Source organism: Herpailurus yagouaroundi, unplaced genomic scaffold, assembly GCF_014898765.1.
Source record: "Herpailurus yagouaroundi ecotype Mexico unplaced genomic scaffold, PumYag 181, whole genome shotgun sequence".
NCBI lineage: Eukaryota > Metazoa > Chordata > Mammalia > Carnivora > Felidae > Herpailurus > Herpailurus yagouaroundi.
The window spans coordinates 140768-168628 of NW_024412412.1; the positions used below are offsets into that span (position 1 = coordinate 140768).

Genomic DNA, 27861 nt, shown 5'->3' on the forward strand with positions numbered 1-27861 from the left:
TGCCTGTGACATCTGGTTAGAACTCTCTGCTCTCACAGAGTTTCGGCCGTGCTCCTGTATTGTTAAATGCTGTGAAATTGAGAAGACTTCTAAAAATCAGATCATGAAATTCTGAGTCACTGAGGGCTGTTTGAACCTGGCAGTTGGGGGCAACGGCCTGGGTTTGAAAGATGCCTGTGCACAGGTCCTGGCTCTGCTCCCTGTGATGTCACTTTCCTGAGCTCTGTGGATGGTCCCAGTCATGCCCCCCCGCCCCAGGGTGCGGTAAGAGGCCAGTGACGTCAGGCCCCACAGACAGTGTCTGTGGTCATCACTCTGCTTTCCAGTGATTGTGAACGTGCTGGTGGAGCAGTGGCGTGGCTGTGCCCGTGAAGAGTGTCCCATGTAAAAGTCTGTAATAGACTTCGTTTAAACAGGAAACTCATTGGCCCTTTTTGTTGGTCTTTCTGCACCTCCCTGTGCTGGTGTGATCATTCAGAAATACCTGTATGTGTGGAGCCTTGAGCTTTCTCTCGGAGCCACGGTTAATCAGGAGTGCACCCTGGCGCTTTATTTAGCTGAATTCAGTTCTAGTTTTGTTACATTCTGACAGAGTTGGACCCCTAAGTGCTCTGTGGCTTTGAAATGTGTTACATTTTCCTTTGTGGCCATTTTCGTAATTGATTTTTGTAAGGGTTCTCTTGACCCATGAGAAAAATCCACACTCTCTATTTGAAGGATGTAATTTTTCTCTGCTTGTATTTAAACAAGATTTGGTGGTTATGTTAATCCTTCCAGATCTTTCTCATTTTGAATTTTCAAATTTGAAGAGATACATAAAAGTCTCCATAACAAACTTTCATGGGGCGCCTGGGTGGCTCAGTCGGTTGGACGGCTGACTTCAGCTCAGGTCATGATCTTGTGGTCTGTGGGTTGTGGTCTGTGCTGACAGCTCAGAGCCTGGAGCCTGCTTCTGATTCTGTGTCTCCCTCTCTCTCTGCCCCCTCCCCTGCTTGCTGTCTGTCTCTCTGTCTCTCTCTCAAAAATAATAAACATTAAAAAAGAAAAACACCGAACTTTCATTAAATTTGCAACAGATTTTCTTTGTATATCTAAGTAGATAAAGGCTAATGTTTCATTGTATTTTCTTTGTAAATTGTGTCTTTTGCCCTTTTATCTTAATTACCATTTTAAGTTGTATTTTGAGAGGCAGAACATGAGCAGGAGAAGTGCAGAGAGAGAGAGAGAATCCCAAGAAGGCTTCACCCTGCCAGTGCAGAGCGTGACGAGGGGCTCGAACTCACCGTGAGATCGTGACCTGAGCCAAAACTAAGGGTCGGACGCTTAACTGACTGAGCCCCCCGGACACCCCTAATTACCATTCCAGCCTGAAGTGTCGCTTGTCACCCGTTACCATGGCTGCTCTGGTTTTCCTTGGGTTTGCACAGGCCCATGTGCTGGTCTCTGGCAGGTGTCCGTCCATCCTCCAGCCCCTGTGAGTGATGGCCCGGTCTGTCTCATGTGGATATTTTACACGATAGTGGAAAACCGTGGTGGTGGTGGGGGGTGCTTGGGAAGACGCAGCCCCATGGACCCTGGTCCCCACGGGGAAGGAGTGCTCATGAGGGCAGGAGGCCTCCAGCTTGGCCTCAGCGTGTTCTCTGCTCTGAGGTTGCTGAGGACCCTGGAGACACTTCACTTACAGGAGTTGTCTCAGTTGATACTGTGTAGAGATAAAAATAACTGTTACTTCTCTGTGTAAAAGTGAAGAGTGGGCGGCACTCCCTTTGCGAGCCTCCTTCGTGTCTGTGGCCGCACCCCATCCAACTGCCCCTGGAGCCCTTCATCACGCACCCCGGGAGTCTGGCTGACTTGGAAACCTCACAGTGGCATTTGGGGACATGGACAGACTGCTGGGCTGGGGCGCTCCCCTCCTCCTCCCTCTGTGCTCTGGGGAGCAGAAGAGACGTGTGTCTGCATGGCTGGTCTGTGTCTCCGAGGCCCCGTGTTGTGGCAGCGGGAACCTGTGTTTAGTAGCGATGCCACGCGGGCAGGTTGTCTGCAGGGCCGTGGCGCGAGGTCTGGGAGGCCGCGGTGGCTGGAGACCTGTCACTGGTGCAGCACTTCCTGGAACAGAGCCCATCCCTTCCTCCCAGTTGGCCTGAATTCTGTCTGATGTGGTTATGAACTCAGGAGAAAGCGGGTGTTGTTCAGCCCACGGTGCTGGCTGTGAGGACTTTCAAACTAGGAAGATGCTCAGCAGTGAGCAGATCAGGAGCAGGAGCCGAGGGGCTGGATCGTCTCAGACACGTCTGGTTTGATCGGCTAGGACCTGTAGGCCCCGCCCTGACGCGTGTGTGTGTGTCTGTGATCATGGCAGCGGAGCACACGTGTGTAAGCATGTTAGAGATGGGAGGATGATTTGCCCCCGAAGATGATCACGTGCTTGTCGTCCTTGTAACGCCTGGTTTGGACTTTAGCGGCCTCCCTGGATTCCTTTTCTCCCTCTGGACACCGGCACGGTGAACTGGAGGGAGGGTGGAAAATCCACGTTCCGGGAGACAGGAGGCGGGTGTTCACGCACTCTGAGGCGGGTTCACGCTTGCGGAAAGCAGCCGAGATCGGGCAGAGACGGTGCAGGAAGCCGGGAACAGACGTGTTCCGACCGGGGGTGGGGGGCAGGTGTGGGGGCCACCAGAAGACACTCGTGCCGGCGCCGGGGAGGCCTGGCTGTGGCCCCCAGAGAACCTCGTTTGTGGGCCTGCAGGAGCGGGGGCCCTGCCGAACAGGCCCTGCAGGAGGGAGCGCGCGTCTCTCAGAACAGAGTGGGAGGGGGGCGTGGAGAGCCTGTGGCGCCCCCGCCGGTGGGAGTGAGAGTGTGCAGGCAGACCGCGGTGGCGGTGCCGGAATCGGACGGGGCTGTCATGGGAGGTGGCAGTGGGCGGGCCAGGGGCCAGAGAGACGCGGGTATGGGCGGAGGGACAGGAGCGGGCAAATGAGGAAGAACGAAAGGGAGAGAGAGCGTAAAGGGGAGAGGGCTGGTGGCGGCCAAAGGTGCGGCCCAGCACGCTGTAAGGACGGCATTCAGGAGACTTGCCTGAGGTGAGAATCGCCTTGGGTCCGCCCCTCGAGCCCGCGTCCACCCTCGGAAATCACTGCGCTGACGACGGTGACAGGCCAGGGGCCAGCGCGGCTCCTGCCTCCCCATCAGCTGATGCATCCTCTCCCGTTCCAGCTCCTGCAGCTCATCGCGAAATCCCAGCTGACCTCGCTGAGTGGCGTCGCCCAGAAGAATTACTTCAACGTTTTGGACAAAATCGTCCGGAAGGGTGAGCTGCTGACCGATGTGTTTACTAACCTAGATAAGGAGACGGGGACGGGATTCCTCTTTATTACTCGCCAGTGTGGTCAGGAACCGCACTGTCCAATGACGCGGTAGTTTCTAGACCCGAGTGTAGGTCAGTCTGTGGTTCTCCCCTTCTGTTCCTGTGGTTTCCTTTCCTCAAGGTTGCTGTGCACACAAAGGAGCATAATGCGGAAGATAGTTACCCCGAGTTCTAGAAAGAGAATTCCTCTTGTCACGGGGCATCCCCGAGTTCTAGAGGTAGAGTTCACCTTGTCACAGGGAATCCCCGAGTTCTAGAGAGAGAAGTCACCTTGTCGTAGGGAATCCCCGAGTTCTAGACAGAGGTCATCTAGTCGTGGGGAATCCATGAGTTCTAGAGAGAGAGGTCACCTTGTCACGGGGAATCCCCGAGTTCTAGAGAGAGAGGTCATCTAGTCACGGGGATCCCTGAGTTTTAGACAGAGAGTTCACCCTGTCACAGGGAATCCCCAATTACTAGAAAGAGTTCACCTTGTCAGGGGGAGTCCCCGAGTTCTAGAGAGCTGACCTTGTCAGGAGGGATCTCCGATTTCTAGAGAGAGTGTTCACCTTGTCAGGAGGGATCCCTGAGTTTTAGAGAGTTCACCTTGTCAGGGGGGATCCCCAAGTTCTAGAGAGAGAGAGAGTTCACTTTGTCAGGGGGAATCCCCAATTTCTAGAAAGAGAGTTCACCTTGTCAGGGGGAATCCCCGAGTTCTAGAGAGAGAGAGTTCACCTTGTCAGGGGGAATCCCCGAGTTCTAGAGAGAGAGAGAGTTCACCTTGTCAGGGGTGATTCCTGATTTCTAGAGAGAGAGTTCACCTTGTCAGGGGTGATTCCTGATTTCTAGAGAGAGAGTTCACCTTGTCACAGGGAATCCCCAATTTCTAGAGAGAGAGTTCATTTTGTCACAGGTAACCAGGTGCATGTCGTGCTTGCTTTATGTTTCCATGACCAAGGTTGTAGATGTTTAGGCATCAAACAAGCCTGGAGCTTTATTTTTAATTTAACGCTTGTCTTGATTAATTACTGGCTAATAATAAATGGAGTTTAGGGGCGCCTGGGTGGCGCAGTCGGTTAAGTGTCCGACTTCAGCCAGGTCACGATCTCGCACTCCATGAGTTCGAGCCCCGCGTCAGGCTCTGGGCTGATGGCTCGGAGCCTGGAGCCTGTTTCCGATTCTGTGTCTCCCTCTCTCTCTGCCCCTCCCCCGTTCATGCTCTGTCTCTCTCTGTCCCAAAAATAATAAACGTTAAAAAAAAAAATTAAAAAAAATAATAATAAATGGAGTTTAAATTTCACACCATGAGTTTATGTTCCTGTGTAAATTTAGGATTGTATGTGTAAGGCATTTTTAAATATCAATTCTCTTTATGATGAGTATATAATTTTTTTTTTTAACGTTTATTTATTTTTGGGACAGAGAGAGACAGAGCATGAATGGGGGAGGGGCAGAGAGAGAGGGACACACAGAATCGGAAACAGGCTCCAGGCTCCGAGCCATCAGCCCAGAGCCTGACGCGGGGCTCGAACTCCCGGACCGCGAGATCGTGACCTGGCTGAAGTCGGACGCTTAACCGACTGCGCCACCCAGGCGCCCCAGTGATGAGTATAAAGGAAGTAGAGGCTGCCAATTTTAAAGGCGAAATTATAGACTCAACCAAAATTCTACTATTAGGCAATATTTTCATGTTTTTCTAAATTTTATCATGTTTCTGGTATCTCAGAAGTGATGCCAGTTTGGGGTTGTGGTGAAATTAGGTCATCATGTTTTGTTTTGGTTGAATATACATGACCTAAATTCACCACCATAATCATTTTCAAGCACATTCCCATGGTTGTGTGACCACCCCTCCATCTGCCTCCGGAACATCCCCGTGGACTCTGACCCCTCCCTGGCGCCCACCCCGCCTTGTCTCAGAACGGGCTCCACATGGGGTCTGTCCCTTCGCGATGCCCCCCTCCCTCCCCGTTACGGGACACCACCCCCTGGATTCACCCCTGTTGGGGCAGAGCAGTGCTCCGCTCTGTGGCGCGTCTGTGAATGCTGTCGGTGGACGAGGAGTTGACTTGTACAGATCCGCAGTCTTGTGTTTTGTCCTACCCAGTGCTCGACGACCACCAGAACCCCCGCCTTATCAAGGATCTTCTCCAGGACCTGAGCTCCACCCTGTGCATCCTTGTCCGCGGGGTCGGGAAGTCCGTGCTGGTGGGGAACAGCAACATCTGGGTGTGCCGTCTGGAGACCGTTCTTGCCTGGCAGCAGCAGCTGCAGAACCTTCAGATGACTAAGGTAGGGGCTCGTGGGCCCGACAGCCGCGTGCCGGGAGTCCGCGTCACCGGATGCTTCCCGGTGACCACAGGGCCTGAGCGGCTGGTACAGCTTTTGGAGGGCTTTTTTCTTTGTGTGTTCGTAATTACTGCTTGAAGATGATATGGGCCAGATGGCCCCGTGATGGCTTCCATCGCCTTGGAGAAGACCGTGGGGGTGGCCATCGCTGAGAGGGTGGGTCGTGAGGCAGTGCGCTAACTTGCCTCTAAAGGAAGTTAGGTGCTTGGGGCCAGAATAAGTACCCGTGAGTCCATCTGCCTTGTACTGCCAGCGACTCCTGTGCACACAGTGCTGCTTCTCCAGGGTCCGCGTTTGCCCCACGAGCCTGTTGTCACATGCATCCGCCTGGAGCTCTGCAAGAACGCGCTTGGGCAGGAGAGGGTGCAGATCCTGTCACTTGTCCGGAAAGGGCTTATTCCAGGAACTGAAAGTGTTCGCCCAGTTGACTAAGTCAGTGTTGCAGGTGGTATTCTGTTCACGTCCAGGATTCTGTAAAGGAAAGAGTGGACGGAATGGCCTGCGGTGCCCAGCAGGTGATGGATTCTCCAGATTGCCCTTCTGATGGGGCTGAGGTCCCCTCCCGTCAGTGCGCCTAAGGCTCCACACGAAGGCGGCTGCTTTCAGAAGTGATCTGGAAAACCTTAACTATGGGCCACTTATTTGCCATCTGAATATGGGATTTACGGAAAGAGTAGAGGTTCCCTAACTATGGCTTGAAGTTACAACAGATTCTCTTACGTTCAGTGTTGGTAAGCACTCAACAGACTTGACAGAAGCATCATCTGTGCAGCGGATGTGGTGTCCCCCTGCGGCTGAGGGCTGTGACTGGAAAGTCCGCCTGTGAGAGGGACACGCATGCCGTGTGGAAGCCTTGCACAAGTGGCCAGACCTCACACCTGTGCCCCACTTGTCTCTCGCGTGCGTGGCCAGACAACCTGGAGGTGCCGCCTGAACTAGTGAGCTGGGGGTGGGCGGCCAGCAGGGGTCTGAGGGCAGGACCCCATGAAGGGAGCTCGTGGAGAGAGAAACCTGCGGTGACCGCAGCCCCCACGGGAGGGCAGACAAGCACACGGTTGGGCTGGCGCACGTTGCATCACGAGGGGAAGGCAGGCAGAGGCCTTGGCCGCTAGCAGGACTGAGAAGGCACCCGCCTCCTGGTGGGTCCTCCTGTCATTTACGGCAGCTTGGAGGAGGCCCCAAGGGAGAGCAGGGGCGGGGACTGTCTCCTGACCTGGGCCCCACTCTGCGCTCGGAGCTGGCTTTCCTGGGGCATGGTCCCCGCAGTCACTGGCACCAGGGAGGAAACGGAAAGACTGGTGTGTCAAGTGACACGGTCATGGCCACGCCGGTCCTGATATCTGATATCGCGCCATGGACTCCCTCTCTGCCCGCGTGACCTGGGCTTTGTACCCTCACAGTGGGCAGTGCAGGGAGGCTCACAGGTGGGAAGGTTTCAGGAACTCGGAGGCAGGAGCTCCTCAGGGTGTCAGGCTGAGGCCACAGGCCAGCGAGCCTTGAGCTCCACCTTTGATTATTCAGAGGACGCTTGTGTAGACGCCAGTGGAGCAGGGCAGCCGAGCATGTGCCCGGAGCATGGACGGTGTGGGTCCAAGAGCACCACCTGGAGCTGAGCCCCGCCAGCCTCGGACACCGCGTCCCGTGTCCCTGGTGGCAGCGGTGGCCTCCTCTTCCAAGTTCCAGGAAAGAAGTCAGCGTGGTGACCCTTAAATGCAGGCTCCTGGCCTCCCAGAACTGTGTGGCCAGGTTGTGGGCATCTGCATCAGGGGGTCATTGTGTGCTGGGAGCCCAGGCAGCCCGGGCGAGACTGCAGGGGACAGTGCGTGACCGCAGGTCAGTCCAGCTCGTGGGTGTGAGAGTCATGGTGCCTGAGTCTGGGGTCCTGCCTGCGGGGAGCAGACCCCTTGCTGCTGCTGCTGCTGCTGAAAGGTGGTGGAAACTCCCCCAGGGCAATGACAGGCGGCCCTGCTGTGAGGGCAGAAAGTCGAGGGCGGAGGTGGGTCCTCACTGGGTCCTGTGGGAGCCAGGGCAGCTCGAGGGCCTGCAGGGAAGGTGGGCGTGCTTCCGCAGGAGTGGGCATGGGTGCGTGCGATGTGCCAGGAGGGCCAGGGCAGGAGGGGAGGAGCCACATTCCTGCCCGCCTGGGGACCTGCTTGTGGAGCTCAACAGGAAATGGCTCAGCAGTGGGGGGGGAGGGGAGGGGGGGGCGGGGCAAGCTGAGTGGAAGGCACCACAGCTTCGGCTTCCAACTGACGGTCCAGCCGGGGTTTGTGCCGCCTCACGTTTGCGCCGTCAGAAGTCGTGATGAACCACGCTGGTGTTTTCTGTGGTGCCGTCTGGTTCAGTCACCCTGGACCGTCGGGGCGTTTCCTGCGCCTTGTGAGGGCAGCGGGTGCTCATGAGCTCCGGTGTGATGCGCAGGTTCCTCTGGGGAGGAGGGGGGAGGAGCACAGGAGCAGCAGGAGCCGTCACATGCCTGCTGTAGTGCCCACGGAGCGTGTGTGTGTGTGTGTGGGCCCGCGCGTGCGCCCTCTGCCGTGTGCCAGCAGCACTGACAGCTCGTGTCTGCGGGCGCTGTGCCGCCCAGCGGAGGCGGGGACACGTTTGTCAGTGTGACGGCAGGAACACGGGACACACCTGTGCAGCACTGCCCGGCGACGGCTCCCAGGCTGGTGGCTAGGGGTCCGACGAGGGGAAACATCCTCAGAGATGTGCCCTGAGCTGCCACCACGCCCGGAGGCATGGGAATCCCCCTCACGGCCCCCGCAAAGTGCCACGATGCACCTGTATTGGGACTGCTGCCGGGCAGTGACACAGCGACGACGTGGACCGAGGGTGCGCGGCTTGGCCCCTCTCCGCACCTGCCGGGGGATTTGGGGACCAAGCTCGAGGAGTGCTCCCCCCACAGGCACCGACTGTGCCTAGGGAACTGGGCTGCCCAAGAGAACAGAAACCAGAGGGAGCCGGCCGTCCCTGGGGCTGACCGCCAGGGACGAGGACAGTCTCTCAGCCACTCAGCCACATCAGGAGTGTGCACGGGTGTGCACGCGTCCCCGAGCCCACAGGACTCTGCACCCTTGTTTAACCCTCACTGCGCTCTCCGTGTGCTAGTGAGGGGTTCTTGCCGGGAGGTGGGGGTGCTCACAGGGTGCCTGACTCCCTCCCTCTGTCGCCTCTCTCTCCATCCGGGTCCCCTCCCCAACCTCCCCTCCACTCCCCCCATGGGATGTGCACAGGCTCCACCCTATCCCCTGGAGCTGCACCCTCGGGAGGGAGCGGGGAGGGCATAGTTTCTACATTAGAAACTGGATACCCAGCGCTACTGGGGCCTCTGCGATCAGCCAGTGACTCCCCGCCACCCCCCTCCCTGCTCAGGACCCCCTGGCCCCCAGCCACGTCCATGCCACGTGGAAGATGTGAATCTTGCGCAGGGGGAGGGTGTGACCCCCCAGGGCCTGGGGCAGCACAGGACTCCACTGCCAGGAGGGAGGGACGGTGGCATTTGGGCGACGCGTTGGTCGGAGCTTCTGCTCAGGCTCGGCTGCTGGGCTTCCTTACGGCCTGGCGCCCTCTCGTGCTGCGCGCAGTGAACCGCCGTCCATGTCCCTTCCAGCAGGTGAACGACGGCCTCACCCTCAGCGACCTCCCACTGCACATGCTCAACAACATCCTGTACAGATTCTCCGATGGCTGGGACATCGTGACGCTGGGCCAGGTGACCCCGACCCTGTCTGCGCTCAGTGAGGACCGGCAGCTGTGGAAGCGGCTGTGTCAGTACCACTTCGCGGAGAAGCAAGTGAGTGTGGGGGCCCCTCAGAGCTTGTGCAGGACCCCGTGATTTCTCCTCGGGAGCTCGTGAAGTTCAGTTCCCACGTTGGGGAGGGTCCGTGACGGCAGATGTGACCCAGCACAGATGGCAGAGTGAGGCAGGGCTTTTGGGTCCCCGGTCGGCACCAGGGCATCCGTTCCTTGCCCGCCGGCCTCCGCCGCGCCGCATGCCCTGTAGGTGCTGTGCCCCCTGAACCCGAGCCTGTGCCCAGCAGCTGTACACGGCTCTCTGCGCTCCCCTCCCCGCAGCCCGTGCCTTCAGACCCAGTTCTGAGAACCGGCGACCTGCCGGCCGTTCCGGTTTGCTGTCGTACCTCTGGGACCAGAGCTGGAGTCTCACACACGTGTGGGGCGGGTGGGACGGTCAGGAACCAGGCCACCCGTCAGAGGAGGGTGTGGCTGCTGCGGGGACAGGTGAGGGCAGTAGACAGAGCCTTGGATGTGTGCTCGGGGGGAGGCCGTCGCCCTCGGAGGACCGGGCGGCGGGTGTCCTTGAGAAAGGGCAGGCTGTGGTGTGCGTGAGGGTGCTGCAGCCACGCCGTGTCCCGGGGTTTCCCCAGCGGGCTGAGAGGAGCTGCGAGGGCACTGGGAGCAGAGCGCAGTTTCTGTGAGATTGTTGGTCCTCTGGAAGAACGTTCAGGAGAGTGTGAGGATGCCTCCGAGGCCAGGAGGGCGGCACGGCTCCTGGAGGAGGAGCTGGGGCTGGAGTGGCACAGGGAAGTGAGCGGGCCACCTGCCCTGGGGACCACACGGAGTCCAGGGTGTAAGGGACCCACCAGACCTGGTGCTGGAGGTCCTGGGCCGTCAGCTAAGCAGAGGGCCCTTGGGTTTAGTTGGAGGCCTCTGTGACCCCAGAGAAAATGGTCAAGGTGGATTTGCTGTGGGAGAATCCGAGAAGTCAGGATGAATTTCAGCTGCGAGGAAAGACTGGGGCTCTAAGGTCAGCATAGATGAGGGGTGTTGAATTCTTTGGAGGGAGCAGGGGGAGAAGCCAGGGGAGGAGAGAGAAGGTTCTCCAGGATGGAGGCGGCAGGTGGGACTTGCCTTGGGCGCTGTCTCTGACGGTGGCAGAGCCCCAGGAGGGCACAGGTCTCCTGGGCGGGGATGCTGCCCTGTCCTGGTCCCGTCTGATTTGATCCAGGTGAGTTGCATTTCAGGTAACTGTGTCCTGCACTCTGCTGCCTTGTGAAATCAAGCTGCACCTGATACCGTCTGTGAGAGCCACGTGCTGAACAGAGTTGTGTGTGTCCAGTTTTGTAGACACCTGATCGTTTCGGAGAAGGGCCACGTGGAGTGGAAGCTCATGTACTTCGTGCTGGAGAAGCACTACCCAACCCGGGAGCAGTACGGGGACACCCTGCACTTCTGCCGGCACTGCAGCATCCTCTTCTGGAAGGTGAGGCAGCTGGGCGGCTGCATCCTGGACGCGGCTGTCCCACTGCAGGCCCAACAGTAAGAAGATGGCAGTTTCCTTAGTGTCACGGCAGGGGGACCAAGTCACGGAAGTAAAACGTAGAACTTGGAGTCTGAGTCAGAACGCATTTCTGCCTTTGCTGGGCACTCGCTGGCAGGACGTGTCCCCGGGTTGGTGGGGCCCATGGCTCCTGGTCCTGGGCCGGTGCCGGGTTCCTGCCGCATCTCCTGCCTGCGGTTCTGGATGTCCTACCAGCCCACAACTGGAGGGCAGGGGTGAACTGTCCTTTGTACACCTGGGTGGAGCCCGTCCGGAGCTGTCCTGGGACCCCTTGGAGGTGCCTCCACAGGCTCCCCCTCCAGGCCCAGCCCCCACAGTAGGGAGGGCACAGCCTTCCAGACACACAGGGGGTTTCCTGACTTACCTGACAGAAACTGGACCAGAGTTTCCTGACTCACACTTGAACCCGAGTACCCAGTGTGCTGGGCACCCGGCACCCTGTCACCTCCCGCCACGCAGACCCGGGGCTCTCCTTGGCCCTCCAGGCGGAGGTGAGCACGTGCACACCTGCCCTGGGCAGCGCCTCGTCTTCCTCACCTGCTGATACTCTGCATCTGGGACTGTGTGTTTATGTTGTGAGATTTCCACGGGAGAGGGAAGCAGACCCTGCTGAGGGTGACCCGGTGCGCGTCCCGTGTGTGGCATGGCCCTCTCGCGCTCTCCCGCCATCCGCGTCTACCTGGCCGATCCAGCCCTGTCTGTTCACTTCCACCTGTGATTTGTTAGGTAGACCATGTAGCAAGCCCTAGGTTGTCGGAAAAGAGAGGACTGCTTGAGATTTTTCTCATTTCACGTTATATTTACAGTAGTGTCACTTCTGGGATTTCAGGTTATCCGTGGCAGTGAATGTAATGATGTTGTTTGCTGTATTATTTTAATGGAGGTTTATTTACTCTGTGAAAGGTGGGCAGCGTCACGGATCCTTCCTGATGCCTCCTTGTGCCAGTTACATGCGATCGTGTTTCTGACTCGCTGGCTTGCACTTTAGCAGGACTTCCTTCTCAGAACGGAAAAGACAGAACATGTCGTGTGTCTTGCAGTGGCTGTCCTGTAGAACATGTTCTCTAGAACACAGTTCAAGAGCAGAGCGTCTGTGAGCAGGCCCGTCCCTCCCTTGGTCTCATGTCTGTCAGAGGATGAGTGGGGCTCCAGGTGGGGGCAGAGGGGCCTGGGTCACCAGTCGAAGGGCACAGACCATAGTGTGATGGGGGCCGCGTCTCACACACGGCAGGTCCTTGTGGACAGAGAGGTGTTGGGGCCTCACCTGACAGGACCAGACTGACCTCTGTCTGCAGTCCCAGCACTGATGCCAACCCACCACGGTGTGTCCCCTGATGCCATTGGAGCGGGTCCCCGCATGCGATCTGGTCTCAGGGCCCCTTGCTCAGTGCCTACACTGGGGGCCCTGCTCCTGCCTGTTCTGCAGCTGAGTGTCTGGACCCCCCCCCCACCCCCGCAGCTCCAGGGAGAGTGGTGTCAGGTTGGGGGTGGGGTGTTGAGAGCCAGACAGAGTCCAGGTACTGCCTGGGACATGTCACCTGTCTTGGGGTGTCTGCCACCAGAGATCAGATTGAGTAGAGACCAGTGTTGATGACACTGCAGGTCTGGGGCTCTGGGTGGGAGTGGGAGTGATCACAGCTGGCTATGCCTGTGTGCAGGAGGTTCCCGGGCCGCCTCGTGCACTCTGCCTCCACGACGCAGTGACAATACGCTGGTGTCCAGCCCCAGGTCCCTGCAGCCAGGCCCACGCGTGGTGGGCGGGTGGTGGTCTCCTTCCTCTTGACCCCAGTGGGTGGTGGGCGGGTGGCCACGAGGCTCCTGGCACCTGTGGGATCTAGTTCACTTGATTCAGCAGCAGGCGCTCAGCTGTGAGGGAAGGAACAAAGGGCTTTCCTAAACCTGTTGTAAACCTTTCAGTACAAAACGTATGTGGAAACACCAGCTCTGCTTTGCGTGTTCTAGTGAACAGTCGCGAAGAGCTTGGGCACCGAGTGGTCAGTGGAGGTGGATGTGGAAACGGGCATCTTTGTCGCTGCCACAGGACCATCCTCAAGTCAAGGGGTCCTCGGTGCTGCCACCCACGCTCGCTTTAATGACACGTGTGTGGCCTGGTCTAATTACCCGATGGTTCTGGTTAACACTCAAACACCTGCTATCAGAGCCAGTGTTCGGTGCAGCCCACTCTCTCGCTCGCTCTAATGCTGGTTTTCCTTTCTCTCCCGCCCCTGCCCGCACTCCTCCCGGTTCTTTCTCCACGATCTCGAAGGACTGCCGCCTTGCTTTGTTGTTCAAGGTACCTCCGTGCTAGACCAGGCCTGTGTCGCGTCCCATGCATGCTCCCCACCGACCGGCTGGCCTGGGCTCCCAGCATGCGTGGGGCCTGTGGCCAGAGGTGGGCTCCTGCTCGCTCCAGCCCCACCAGGGTTCAGGGAAGACCCTGCAGGCCAGCGCTCGAGCGGCAGGCTCAGCCGGAGGGGAAATCGTAGACTAGTCCTTAGACCTCCCGCGCAGGTGCTGCCCTGGCGTGGCCGAAGGCTCCCATCGGCCTGGGCTCTCAGTCCACAGAAAGCCTGTGTCCTTAGTCCTCTGTCCTGTTAGGTGTGACCCTGGTCCCCAGCTGCACGCTGCCTGCGAGCTGATGGGCGTGGGCCTGACCCCACGGGGCAGGGTGGGAGCAGAGTGGCTGCGGGGGAACACAGCGTGTGGCGCCAGGCCAGGGAGGCAGAAACCCCCGGCCCCTATCTCTTCTGACAAACTGCCGTGGCCCGTGTACTTCCCACGTGTTGTGACGGGGCAGGTGCTGGGTGCTGATGCCTCTCCTTCCCCCCGCAGGACTCGGGGCACCCCTGCACGGCCGCCGACCCCGACAGCTGCTTCATGCCTGTGTCTCCACAGCACTTCATCGACCTGTTCCGGTTCTGAAGGTGCCATCGCTGCGGGAGGGGCGTCAACACCGGGTGGCACCCACACCAGGCAGCAGCCAGCGGTGAGGATAGGGACACGAGGACGAGGACGACGTGGAGAACGCTCCCCCGTGTGGCCAGGGCTGTGGGGCTGGTTTCAGTTACAAAGGGGGTCAGGGAACCCAAGCAAAAACATTTCTACTCTCTCCTCTAGAAAGTCCTTTTCATCCAAGTCTACTAAAATTGGCAACTTGGCAGATTTATGAGTACGGTTCAGTCAGATTCTGGGTTTTTAGCACCACACTGTGTGCTGAGCTGACACTAACAGCTAATGCTGTTCTTCCTAACTGTCCAATGTTAGTTTCCTGATTTCGTAGTCATGAGAGGCAGGGGACAGAGTAAGTGAGCCTTGTAGATACCGGGTGCAGAGTATTTATTTTTCTTCATGTGTGTTAACTGCACTGGCTGTGTCCAAGTGAACCCTCTGCGCATTGAACCTTGGGAGACGTGTGGTGTCTCTGTGTTCGGTGGTCGGGCTGTGAACTCTGCAGAGGTGGCCGGCAGAGGTGGTGGTGGGGTGCTCCTGGTGAACCACGGGGCAGCAGCCGGCCACGGAGCATGCGCCACGGCAAGGAGGAGGAGGGACAGCCCTCGGCCTCGACTGCCCTGTACTGGAGCTCCTTTTACAGACAGAGTAATAAATCTTGTCTGTCTACCGATGGAGCTTCTGTTTTGCATCTTTCTGGAAAAGTGTGAGTGATTTTGATATCATTTATTTAAACTTTTAAAAAAGATTGCCTTATTTTTAAAATAATGCACGTCTATTTTAGATAATTTTGAAAATAAAGGTGTTAAAAAAGAATATAAAAATCCCCCATAATCCTGCCCCTGGAGGGGCCTGCTGTCTCTTGCTAGAAAGGATGTTGCCACCCCCACCCGCTGTTGGAGAGAAACACATCGTGGATTCCGGTCTTTTAGTAGTGTCAGGGACCCCCCGCCGGCCCCCCCCCCCCCACCGTGGAATCATTTCTACTTTGTCCTTTAGTGTTTGTCTCTGCCAAGTGTATTGGAATGGTTTGCAGTTTTGCATACTTGTAAGTAAAGATTCTGCACCTTCGGTGTCCTGTCCTGTATTGCCCGGATGCTGGGGGCACAGCTTGTACGCGGTGCACAGTCGCTTCCCGCGGAATGGCCGTGGAGCCCAGGGCGTCTGTGTCTTGTGTAAGAGCTTCTCATGGAGCGTAAGCCTCCGTTTACCGTTTTCACTTTATGAGCAACCGTTTTCTCAACAGCATTTTGAAAGCATGGTTTTCATTGGTTGCTCAGCACCATCCACAGCATTTTGAAAGCATGGTTTTCATTGGTTGCTCAGCACCATCCAGGCCGGTCTTTGTTGTCAGGGCCCGCGGGCTGTGCAGCTGGTACCTCCTCAAGACGAACGGGTCAAAGGATGTTTTCAGACTGTCCTGTGAACAGAAGTTGTCACAACCGGAGACAATGGTGTTGAGTCCCTAAGGACGGCCACCCCCACGTCCTGTTCCCTCGGCGCTTTTCCTAAGGGAAGGACGAGGCGCGGCGACATTTCCTTTTCTTTGTCGGCCATTCGCTTCTGCTTTTGGTCAGTTACCTAAGGTGTACCTTTTGCCGGTTGCCTTTTGTATTAATTTCTTCTTAAGAGGATATTGAAGTTTGGGCTCTTTTCCCCAAACAATGGTGATGGTGTCGCAGGGACAGGAGCACAGCCTGTCTCTGCACAGGGGACGCAGTCAGACCCAGACCTGGGATGCGCGAGGCCCAGGTGCGTGCACGAGCCCGGCCCGAGCTAGTGGCAATCTCAGCCGTGTCCAGGAAGACACGGAGTTGAGGCCGCGGACTAAGGCAGCAACAGCCACGTGGAGGCACAGATCCATCCTCCAGGATGGGGCGAGACGCAGAGTGGTCGTAAATCCACACCGTGGAATGCAGGTACTTGGGAATTCCGGTCTGTGGAGAGCCTTCCAGAGCAGGGGACGGTGAGACGTGAGGGCACGGACAGCTGGAGACCCTGCGGTCAGTCTCATGTGCCTTTGGTCCCGAGACGGGATGTGCATGAGGTGAGCCCTGTGGGCACTGCCAGCCCAGGAAGCCCATCCAGACGCAGCCCCACTTTGCCCGTCTCAAGGCACAGAAAGATGTTTCTCACCCGGTGTGGACCCAGAGGACCGAGGTGGTCCCTGTCACAGTTCAGCAGGTGGCACTGTTGACTGTTGAGGCCTTGGTCCTGAGAAGTAGGTCTGCTGTGAGACCGTATTCGAGGATCTGACTGCGTCTGATGCGTGCCGTGCGTGAATGCTGCCATTGTCTTGCTGTGCAGACACCTGTGTAAAACATGTGTTCGCTTGTGTCCTCTGACCTTGCTGAACCCCTGACTCGGCCCAGAGCAGTTGTATAGATTCCTTACGAGCAGCGACACGAGTCCCCATCTTCGGCAGCGGGGAATACGGACTGGAACTGCCAGGTTAACAGCAGGGTGTAGACGTCTGTCGTCTCTCTCATGTGAGGGCGGCTGCGAGGTCAGCTGTGTGCTTTCTGCAGACGCCTCTATCAGGTTGAGGGTGAAGCTTCCAGTTCTACTTTTTGGGGAGTTTTTAAATTATGAGTATTGGACTCTGTCAAGTGTTTTTCTGCATCTGTTGAGATCATGTGGTTTCATCCTTCATCCTATTTGGGTATCACATTGGCTAATTTAAGATTTTATCTTTAATCCCTACCCTCAACGTGGGGCTCCAGCTCAACCACCAGCTGAGCCCGCCAGGCGCCCACATCCCTTGATCTCTGCAGGTTGCACCACCCTTGCATTGCGAGCCGAGGCCCTGTGTACATGGTTGTGGGTTTGGGTCTTCCGGCGTCAGGTGCTGTGGGGTTTTTTGTGAGAGGCCTCAGTCTGCGCATCGTCGTGCTGCCTGGTTTGGGCACCAGGGTGAAGACGGCTTCCGAGAATGACCTTGCCCTGGAAGTGGTCCAGCTGCCCTTTGGTGGAAGGGTGTGTGGAGGACTCATGTTAATTCTCCTTTAAACATTGGGTAGAACTCCATGTGAGTCGTGGTTACTGAGAAGCTTCCCTGTCGGAAAACCTGCTCCCTGTCAGAGGATAAGGCTGCCCGGTTCTGCGGGTTTGCTTGGAGCTCCTCTCCCGAGGAGCCTGCGCTTCAGCAACGGCCAGGATGCTTTCTCCACAGTCACTGCCAGCGACGGGTGCTGCCCTCTGAAAACCAGTTTGAAGAGGCAGAAGGTCGGGGCGCCTGGGTGGCTCAGTCGGTTGAGCATCTGACTTCGGCTCAGGTCATCATCTTACAGTTTGTGAGTTCAAGCCCCACGTCGGGTTCTGTGCTGACAGCTCAGAGCCTGGAGCCCTTCGGATTCTGTGTCTTCCTCTTTCTGTCCCTCCCCATTCATGCACTCTCTCAAAAAATGAATAAATTTTAAAAATTTGTAAAAAAAAACCAAACAAACAAAAGCGGTTTATGAAACATCACATCACTTCCTTCATGAACTGTGTGTGCAAATCATGCTCCACCCGTCCTCCTCCCTCCTCCTCCCCACCTTGCGTGCCATCAGACACTGCGCAGTGACCCACCAGAGGGTGTGCACAGACACGAGGAAGGCCGTCAGGACCTACCCGCCCCGGGCGCCCGCCTGCCAGCACCCTCCGGGCTGACAGTCCCCGTTTCCACCCGGTTCTCAATGCAGCCTTGCCCGTCTGTTGTCCTGCACAGGTTCCTGGCATGTAGACACCGGTGTCCTCGTGACTGACCTGAGTGGGTGTCTCTGGAGCCCCGAGGGTGGTGTGGCCGCAGGTGTTGTCCCACAGACCACCCACGCTGGAAGAGGTGGGTGACCCACCGTGTGTCCCTCGCTGTCCTGTCCTCTCACCCAGGGTCAGGCCTGCAGCAAGTTATGCAGCCAAGAATTGGGCTTGTGGCCCTCAGCCAGAGAGGAGCCAGGAGGCGGCTCTCCAGGCACCTGGACTCCTCCGACCGACACTGCTCTTCTGTTCAGGATACGACCTGCCACGTCACGTTGTGGTTTGTTTTTTTGGAATAGAAAAAAATCACTTTTATTTGGTAGTCATTTTGAGGAATTTGCGCAGGTAAATACAACCACCTTTCTACTCTTTATGCAGAAAACTCCAGTGTCATTTTTAAAACTTTAATTATGGTAAAATACACACAAAATTCATAATCTTAACCACTGGTAAGTGTCCAGGGGCATTAAGTACATTCAGATTGAACAGCCCCCACCACTGTCCCCTTCCAGAACTTTCCACCTTCCCAGACTGAAACTCTGTCCCCATTAAACGCTGACTTCTGGTCCCAAGCCCCTGGCACTGCCATCTACTGTCTCCGTGGATGACCTACCCTGGATACATACAATACCTGGATTCACACAGCATCTGTCCCTTTGTGACTGCCTTTTTCACTTAAAATAATGTCCTCAAGGTCCATCTGTGTTGTAGTAGGTGTGAGAGTTTCCTGACTCTTTAAGGCTAAATAATATCCTGTTGATTTGTTTTGTTCATCTGTGGACAGACACTTGGTGGCTTCCACTTTTTGACTGCTGTGAACATGGGTGTGTAAATATGTCCTCAAGAATGGGGCGCCTGGGCATCCAGATTGGCCAGGAGGAGGTCAAACTTTCACTCTTTGCAGATGACATGATACTGTATATGGAAAACCCAAAAGATTCCACCAAAAAACTGCTAAAATTGATTCATGAATTCAGCAAAGTTGCAGGATATAAAATCAACGCACAGAAATCAGTTGCATTCCTATACACTAACAATGGAGTGACAGAGAAATCAAGGAATCAATCCCATTTACAGTTGCACAAAAAACCATAAAATGCCTAGGAATAAATCCAACCAAAGAGGTGAAAAGTCCATACGCTGAAAACTATAGAAAGCTTATGAAAGAAATTGAAGACACAAAAAAATGGGAAAAGATTCCATGCTCCTGGAGAGGAAGACCAAATACTGTTAAAGGGTCGATACTACCCAAAGCAATCTACATATTCAGTGCAATTCCTATCAAAGTAACACCAGCATTCTTCACAGAGCTAGAACAAATAATCCTAAAATTTGTATGGAACCAGAAAAGCCCCCGAATAGCCAAAGCAATCTTGAAAAAGAAAACCAAAGCAGGAGGCATCACAATCCCAGACTTCAAGCTATACTACAAAGCCGTCATCATCAAGACAGTATGGGACTGGCACAAGAACAGACACTCAGATCAATGGAACAGAATAGAGAACCCAGAAATGGACCCACAAGCGTATGGCCAACTAACCTTTGACAAAGCAGGAAAGAATATTCCATGGAATAAAGACGGTCTCTTCAGCAAGTGGTGCTGGGAACACTGGACAGCGACATGCAGAAGAATGAACCTGGACCACTTCCTTACACCATACACAAGAATAAACTCAAAGTGGATGGAAGACCTCAATGTCTGACAGGAAGCCATCAAAATCCTCGAGGAGAAAGCAGGCAAAAACCTCTTTGATCTTGGCCGCAGCAACTCCTTACTCAACACGTCTCCAGAGGCAAGGGAAACAAAAGCAAAAATGAACTACTGGGACCTCATCAAAATAAAAAGCTTCTGCACAGCGAAGGAAACAATCAGCAAAACTAAAAGGCAACTGACAGAATGGGAAGAGTATTTGCAAATGGCATATCAGATAAAGGGTTAGTATCCAAAATCTACAAAGAACTTCTCAAACTCAGCATCCAGAGAACAAATAATCCAAGGAAGAAATGGGCAAAAGACATGAATAGACACTTCTCCAAAGAAGACATCCAGAGGGCCAACCGACACATGAAAAAATGCTCAACATGACTTGTCATCAGGGAAATACAAATCAAAACCACAAGGAGATACCATCTGACACCTGTCAGAATGGCCAACATTAACAACTCAGGCACAACAGATATGGGCGAGGATGCGGAGAAAGGGAATCTCTCTTGCGCTGCTGGTGGGAATGCGAGCTGGTGCAGCCACTCCGGAAGATAGTGTGGAGGTTCCTCAAAAAACAAAATAGAACTACCCTACGACCCAGCAATTGCACTACTAGGTATTTATCCAAGGGATACAGGTGTGCTGTTTCGAAGGGACACATTCACCCTAATGTTTATAGCAGCACTATCAACAACAGCCAAAGTATGGAAGGAGCCCAAACATCCACTGATGGATGAATGGATAAAGAAGATGTGTGATATATATATATGTGTGTGTATGTGTGTGTGTGTGTGTATATACATATATATATATACACACACACACATACATACATACAGTGGAGTATTACTCAGCAATTAAAAAGAATGAAATCTTGTCATTTGCAACTACATGGATGGAACTGGAGGGTATTATGCTAAGTGAAATTAGTCAGAGAAAGACAAAAATCATATGACTTCACTCATATGAGGACTTTAAGAGACAAAACAGATGAACATAAGGGAAGGGAAACAAAAATAATATAAAAACAGGGAGGGGGACAAAACAGAAGAGACTCCTAAATATGGAAAACAGGATTACTGGAGGGATTGTGGGAGCGGGGCTAGACTAAATGGGTAAGGGGCACTAAGGAATCTACTCCTGAAATCATTGTTGCACTATATGCTATCTAATTTGGATGTAAATTAAAAAAAAAAAAAAAGAAAAAGAACGGGGTGCCTGGGTGGCTCAGTTGAGCGTCTGACTTCTGCTCAGGTCATGATCTCACAGTTTGTGGGTTCAAGCCCCACGTCGGGCTCTGTGCTGACCGCTCAGAGCCTGGTTCCTGCTTCGGATTTTGTGTCTTCCTCTTTCTCTGCCCCTCCCCCGCTCATCCTGTGTCTCTGTCAAAAATATGTAATATTAAAAGTTTAAGATTCTATTTTGACTCCTTTGGATAAATACCCAGAAACAGAACTGCTGGATCAGTTGCTAATTGTGTTAATCCTGTTTTGAGGAAGTGCTGTACCGTGTTCCCCAGACACTGTACCATTTCATACCCTGCCAACAATGCCAAAGCGGTCCGGCTTCTCCATATTCTTCCCACACTTGTCACCTTCTGAGGTTGTTGTTCGTTCCTGTACAGTAACCACCCTAACGGGCATGAGGCGTCTTGGTGGTTTGGATTCGCATGTCCCTGATGAAGAGTGACGTTGAGCATCTTTCCATGTGTCCGCTGGCATGTGTGTGTTGTGTCTGGAGAGAGGTCTATTCAAGTCCTCTGCCCACATTTTAGTGAAGTTGTGTTTTCGTTGTCTAGTTGCAGGAGTTCTACCTATATTCTGGATACACCTTACAGGTATGTGACTTGAAGATCCTGCCCCACTGTGCGGGTTGTCTTCTCATGGTTATGTCTTTGATGCTTACACTTGGCAATTTAATGGAGCCCATTTCTCTCTTTCTCCTGTTGTTGGCTGACCTTTTCATCTCTGTAGAGATCACTGACAAATCCAAGGTCATGAAATTCTCTCCCTGCTTTTGCCCAAGGCTTTTAGTTTTATTTAGCTTTTGTGTTTAGGCATTTGGTGAAAGGTATGGTGGAAGGTAAGAGCCTGACTTCATTCTTTCATGTGTGGACATCCGGTTTTCCGAGCACCATTTGTTGAAAACACTGCCCTTTCTGTCCCTGTATGGTGTTGGCACCCTTGTCTAAAATCATGGTGTGAGGGCTTCTTCCCAGGCTCTCTGTTCTACTCATTGGTCTCTATTGGTCTAAATGTGTTCTTATGCCAGGACCAAACTATTTTCATTACTGTAGCATTTTACAGAGAGAGAGTGCACACAAGTAGGGGAGGGGCAGAGGGGGCCCCTCTCTCTCCCACTCTCTCCCTCCCAAGAGGGAGGGAAGAATCCCAAGCAGGCTCCGTGCTCAGCCCAGAGCCTGACATGAGGCCCAATCCCACGACCCAAGATCCTGGAATCATAACCTGAGCTGAAATCAAGAGTTGGACACTCAACCAAGTGAGCCACCCAGGTGCCCTTTCATAGTGCGTTTTGAAATCAGGATGTGTGTGTCCTCCAACTTTGTTCTTTTTCAGGATTGTTTTGGCTACTTGGGATCCCTTGAGATTCTATGTAAATTTTACCATCTTTTTTGTTTCTGCAAAAAAATGCCATGGGATTTTGATGAGATTGCATTTAATCTATAGATCAATCTGGTGGTGCTACCGTCTTAATATGAAGTCTTACACCCACAGGCACGGGGGGTCTATGTATCTGTGTCTCCTCTAGTTTCTTTAAGCCACATTTTGTAGTTTTCGGTGTACAATACTTAGCCTCTGCCATTGCGTTTATTCTTAAGTATTTTATTCTTTGTTGCTTTTATAAATGAAATTTTCTTAATTGCCTTTTGTGATTTCTCATTGTTAGCGTGTATAAATGGATGCATCTGTTGTTTTGATACTGATTTTTTATCCTTCAACTTTCCTGAGCTTGTTTATTACACTTTTTGGTGGTTTTTGGTTTTCTTCATTTTTTTTTTTTTTTGTCTTGGAAGACTCTTTAGGGTTTTCTACAAATAAGATCATGTTATCTATAAACATAATTTTGTGTCTTCCTCCAATTAGGATGCCTTTTATTTCTTGTCTAAGTGCTGTGGCAAAGACTTCCAGTGCTATGTGGAGAAGGAGTGGTGAGAGAGGGTCCTTGTCTCACTCTGTATCTTAGAGGAAAAGCTCTTGGTCTTTTGTCAATAAGGAGGATGTTAGTTGTGGGCTTTTTTTATGTCCCTTTGTAAGATCAGGCAGAATCCTATCTTAGTTGAGTTTTTTTTTTTTGTTTGTTTGTTTTTTTTTTTTTTTTACCAAGTGGCTTTTCTCCATTGGTTGAAATGATCATGTTTTTCCCTTCTTTCTGTTAACATGTATGGTAAATTGTTTTACCACTCAGTGGATTTTATCCCTTACTGAAAGTGGAGGGATTGATGTTTTTTGCACTGTACCCTGGAGTTTCCAATTTCTTCCTTCAATTCTATCACTGTTGGCTGCAGGTGTGATTATCGATCTTCTTGATGAATTCTCAACTGTTTTCTTTATTTAAACAACATGAAGATGATAAAATTATAGGATGTCTGTGATTGACTTTAATGTCTTTGGTCAGTCAGGGGCACCTCGATAAAACAAAATGGGGTCATCACTGGCCAGATGGGTGGGTACACACATGACTTTATACCCAGGCTTAGCAGACTTGTGTAGACATTCTGGGCTTTGTGGGCTACATGCTGCCTTACCCCCAAGGGCTTGGCTGCGACACCGCGATGCAGGCAGCCTCCCCACGAGTGACTGTGCCACGTGCCAGACTTTGTGGACACAGAAACATGCATTTCATAGACTTCCCGTGTGTTGTGATATAGGATTCTTTTAAGAGTTTTCCCCATTTAAAAATGTAAAAATAATTCCTGTGGGCCATGGAAAAACAGGTGGTGGGCCAAATTTAGCTAGTAGGCAGTAGTTTGCCAACCCATTACTTATAGAAAAGTATGTTTGATATTTTCCATTTTACTTTTGCAATAAAAAAAACAGGTAACAGGTATTTCGAAAAGTAGTGTATGTCCTGTAAAAAGCTTTCTTAAAAAGCCAATCCACAGAAAATTTTAAATGCTACCCATAATTCTACTTGAGGTAATTATTCATATTTGGATACATTTTCCCAATATTTTTATGTTACTTTTGAAGACACATAAGCTCCCAAACATAAAGTGAGGGAGAGAGGAGGATGTGGTGCCCTCCTGGAGCATCCAGAGTTGAGTGTCTCCAGAGGGATGGTTTCTCCTCTGGTTCCTGGGAAAGTTGGCTTCATGTGCTTCCACGTGTTGAGCTTGGAGACTTCTTTCAGAACAGAAATTCTTGGTGTCTCTCCATTTACCCTACTGACCAGTTCTGAAGTCTCCAGGGAGGAGAATTCTGAAATTCTAGTGATTGGGGGGTTGGGGGAACCCACTTCTCCAAACTCCATTGGAGTGAATGGTATTCCCCTTCCACTTCCAGACTTGTTCAGCTTTCTTGAAAATAGTTAAACTTTGCACTTTTTAAAATCCTGTAAATATTTTCCTAAAACTCTAACACTGATCTTGACTTAGTAAGGAAATCACAGTCAATAGAAGTAATCCCAAAGAGATCAGTAATAATGAGTTGTTCGGAAAGCTGAAATTATACACAGCCTTTATCACCAAATGAAAATATCTCCTCTGCAATTCTGGAAAACCATGTTAAGACCATTTCTAATTGCCTACGTTTATCCATCCAAATGGACATCCTTGTTGCGCAGCACGGCTGCTACCGAGGTGGACATGAGAATCCGGGCCAACAGACGGAGGTTATAAGGGCCTGGTGACATGATCGGAGCCTCTGGAGACCCGCCACCAGACTACAGGTGGGAGGCAGCCTGGCCGACACCAGAGAACGACTCGGAGTGTCCGACCCCTGCGTGGGTACGTCCTGATGATGGCGCCCACCCAGGATGGTGGAAAGGGACACAGCCTCCAGCATGGCAGACCTGCCTCCACTGCTTGGGGAAACTTAACCCTAACTTACCATGTCTAACATTTATGAGTTTTTACCAAGCCAGATACGATTCATATACCATATCCTGGTTTTGAGGAAAAAGAAGCTAAAAAGACATTTTTCAGCCACATGGAAAACTCTACTTGAATAATTTTGTTAGTTGTGCCTGTGATACAGTGGTGGTTCAGGGGAATATCATTTTTAGATGTGTATACTGACAGCACTTAGGGTTGAAATGTCATGATGTCTGTAGTTTACATCTAAATGCTTAAATGAATCGCTCTCTAAATGTTGAAAAGTGACTTGGTAGCTGGCTGGGCTGTCAGATGGCCTGTCACAGAAAGTGCTTCCTTTTTACATGAAAAGGGAAGAGCCCAGGGTGGAAGTCCCCGAGATCGCCGCATGAACGGCCTTCGATCCGTGGAGGAGGAACGTGGTGCTGGTTCAATCAGAGACCGTGGGTGAGAGGCCAGGAGGTGGGGGAGGCTTGCAGCAGAGCCAAAGGTGCCCGTTGAGGAGAACGGATTCCGTCCCAGCAGGTCCTCGGCTGTGGTGGAGCCCGGCTCCCCCGGAGGGAGATGTGCATGGAATTGCGTTCACAGCGGGGCGGATGGTGTAGGGCAGGCCTTCAAAACCAAGGACATAACCAGGCTGTGTGGGTGACAACCGTCGTACGGAAAGGTGCCACCAATGCTTTATTGAGAAAGTCAAAGAATACTCGGAAGAGAAAGGGTTTGAACTGAAAGTCTTACTGGCAGATGACGCACCTGACGAGCCTATATTTTCACCTCTAGATACAAGCGCACACAACGTCACTGCTTCAACCCCTGGGCCTGGGCAGCTGGCTGGTCACAGCCACTTGTGCGCACGGTGACTTTGTTCCACCCGCACGTGGTGCAGACCCTGATCTGGACACAACGTGCCGGAGGAAGGCCTTGCTGCTGCTGCCGCCACCACAGTGCTGGAACCAGAGCCTGTGCTCCCAGGGCCAGCCTGGTGCGACCAAAGCACAGTGGAGCTGCCAGCACGAGGTGAGGAGGTAGGGGAGCTCTGAGGGTTTAGGAGGGCCTGCCAAGTGCCCTGTAGAGGGACACCGGGATGCCCAGGCGCTCCCGACACCCACCGAGGGGCTCCGATGGCACAGGCACCTGACGGCAGTTACTAAAAAGGACCCTCGATGGAAGTCGGTATCCAAGCCGGCCCTGCGGTCACCCCAGGGTCATAGCCTCTGCAGCCACACTCCCAGGAGCAAAGAAATGACAGTTTCACTCCTGTGTTCTCCCAACCAGATGGCCGTTAGTGGCCTGAGGCCGCGTCACTGCCCTCACTGCGACTGCCCTGTCTGGTCGTCACAGAAAGAAGGGTCAGCACAGCACAGTGGGGGTGTTTTGAGAAAGACGACACTCCCGTGACTCCTCCCACAGCATGTTGTGATCATCACTGTGCCTAATTTATAAATTACCTGGGCCGGGAGCCCAGCATCTTGTGACCAGCCCTCCTGGGACCTGAGCCGTGGCCAGGTGGGAGCCCCTGTGAACCCCTTGTACTGAGGATACAATGCCCCAGTGCGGCCCAGGCTGGGCCCGCGAATGGATCCCGTGGGAGCCCAGCTCCAGGGAACCGACGTCTAGAACCAGCAAGGACCTGCCCACGGCCAGCCTGACAGCAGACGAGTCCTCCACGGCCAGCCCACCCACGCGTGGACGGGACAGCTCCCCGGCCCCTAGGAGCACACTGAATCGCTCAGGGAATGTCTGACGCCGCCTCGTCAGAGGTTTGCACTGCTTTTGCAACAGAACCCACCCCGGCGTTCGGGGTTCAGCTCCTCACCCGGGGGACGGTGGGGAACCTTTATTGAAAAGTATCCCATCATTGGAAAAGCGGTCTTAGCCAATTAGTCTTCGTGGCTTCCTGAATAGTGCGCCACCTGCTGGTCTTCTATACAGGCAAAGGAGGAGCCGCTGAGGAATAAGCAGGAGCAGAGAGCGGGCAGAGGAAGCTCCCAGGATGCACGGGGACCCCCGCACTGCAGGCAGGTTTGGGGGGCAGCCGGGGCGTGGCCCCACGGGTGAGGCAGGGTGTGGACGACCGGGGCGATGGGACACGGACTGGCTCTCCACTGAGCCAAGGAAGGGAAACCGCCACTCAGGCACCCATGGATAGGGAAGGAAATCAGTGCCCCCCACCACCCCCCCGTGCCTTCCCGAAAGTGCCTGCTCCCTGAGACCCACGGATGTCCGTCCGCGTGCTTCCCCAGCTCTTGAGGTACGTACCTGTCTCCTCTGACACGGGCTACCTTCTCAAAGACTTATGTCTAAGGGATGGATGGTCATCTTTTTAAAAGATAAAGGTGCTAGGGCACCTGGGTGGCTCAGTCAGCTGAGTGTCCCACTCAGGGCATGATCTCACGGTTCGTGGGTTTGAGCCCCATATCAGGCTCTGTGCTGACAGCTCAGTCTGGAACCTGCTTCAGATTCTGTGTCTCCCTCTTTCTCTGGCCCCCCCACCCCGCACCCCACTCTCTCTGAAAAACACTTCGGTGATTAAGTAAAACTGTTGCGGATGTGTTCCTGATGCTTAGCTACATGAAGGGAAAGCCTGCTTATTACGACGCTTTTATCTTTAAGCCCCAGAGCACGCACAGCCCTCCCCCACGCACAGGTGCTGCGACCTGGCTCCTGACAGACTGAGGGCGGAAAAAGGCAGATATGCAAAAGATACATCTTGGAAACTTAGGTTGAAATTGGCATTTATTTATGAAAAAGTCTACACGTACTGTTTGCATTTTAAAATGAGGTTTAAGGTATCAAGAAAAGTGCCATTAGCTTTATAGTGGTTAAAGTCACCGGAGCATTTACCTTGGAGTAGATGCCAATAGTCATGCAAACTAATAATGAAAGAGGAAATTGATTTTTTTTAAAAACCTCAGCATTAAGAATGAATTCTAACTTTCTTTGAAGCCACTCACTTTCCTTAAAAAAAACCAGCAACAGTAGGAGGAGCACAGACCACTTTACACAGTGAAGGTGTGTGTTCACAGGCTGCAAACAAAACCCCACATCAAAACCACATTCTCTTTAACCTGTGAACCACACAAAGTTGCTTTGGTAAATTCTTATCAAGGAAAAATACTTTTCTCCCAAAGCACATCAATAAATACATTAAAAACCACAAACATACTTATTTTCGTGTAATCAGATGCAACAGAAGAGTTTATTTTTACGTTAATCTTTGCAGACAGGAAAAATGATTTACAGTGCACGCTCCACTTCCCATCTGGCTTTGTCTTCAGATTTGAGAAACAGTATTATGAAGGCGTAGGTTGCCAACCCCACGTCACAGACTTCCACAGCGGTGAGTGACAGGCACTTAGCATCCCCACATGACACTGCAGCGGCCCACAGGGTGTGACTCACACCTGCCGGCCGGGACCCG

The 27861-nt window shown here is 53.3% G+C and overlaps 1 protein-coding gene across 9 annotated transcripts in view; it reads left to right on the forward strand.

Moving 5' to 3' along the window:
- FBXO25 (F-box protein 25) overlaps positions 1-15015 on the forward strand; it is a 52765-nt gene extending 37750 nt beyond the window's left edge. For 3 of the 9 annotated variants that reach the window (XM_040489773.1, XM_040489781.1, XM_040489775.1), the window contains 6 exons: positions 3215-3308; positions 5452-5636; positions 9307-9489; positions 10774-10917; positions 13262-13288; positions 13828-15015. In XM_040489773.1, coding sequence (XP_040345707.1) covers positions 3215-3308; positions 5452-5636; positions 9307-9489; positions 10774-10917; positions 13262-13288; positions 13828-13917 — 723 coding nt within the window. In that variant the 3' untranslated portion in view covers positions 13918-15015. The remainder of the gene's footprint in view (positions 1-3214; positions 3309-5451; positions 5637-9306; positions 9490-10773; positions 10918-13261; positions 13289-13827) is intronic. The other 6 variants (XM_040489776.1, XM_040489777.1, XM_040489774.1 and 3 more) reach the window with 5 other exon arrangements.
- Positions 15016-27861: the final 12846 nt, after the last annotated feature.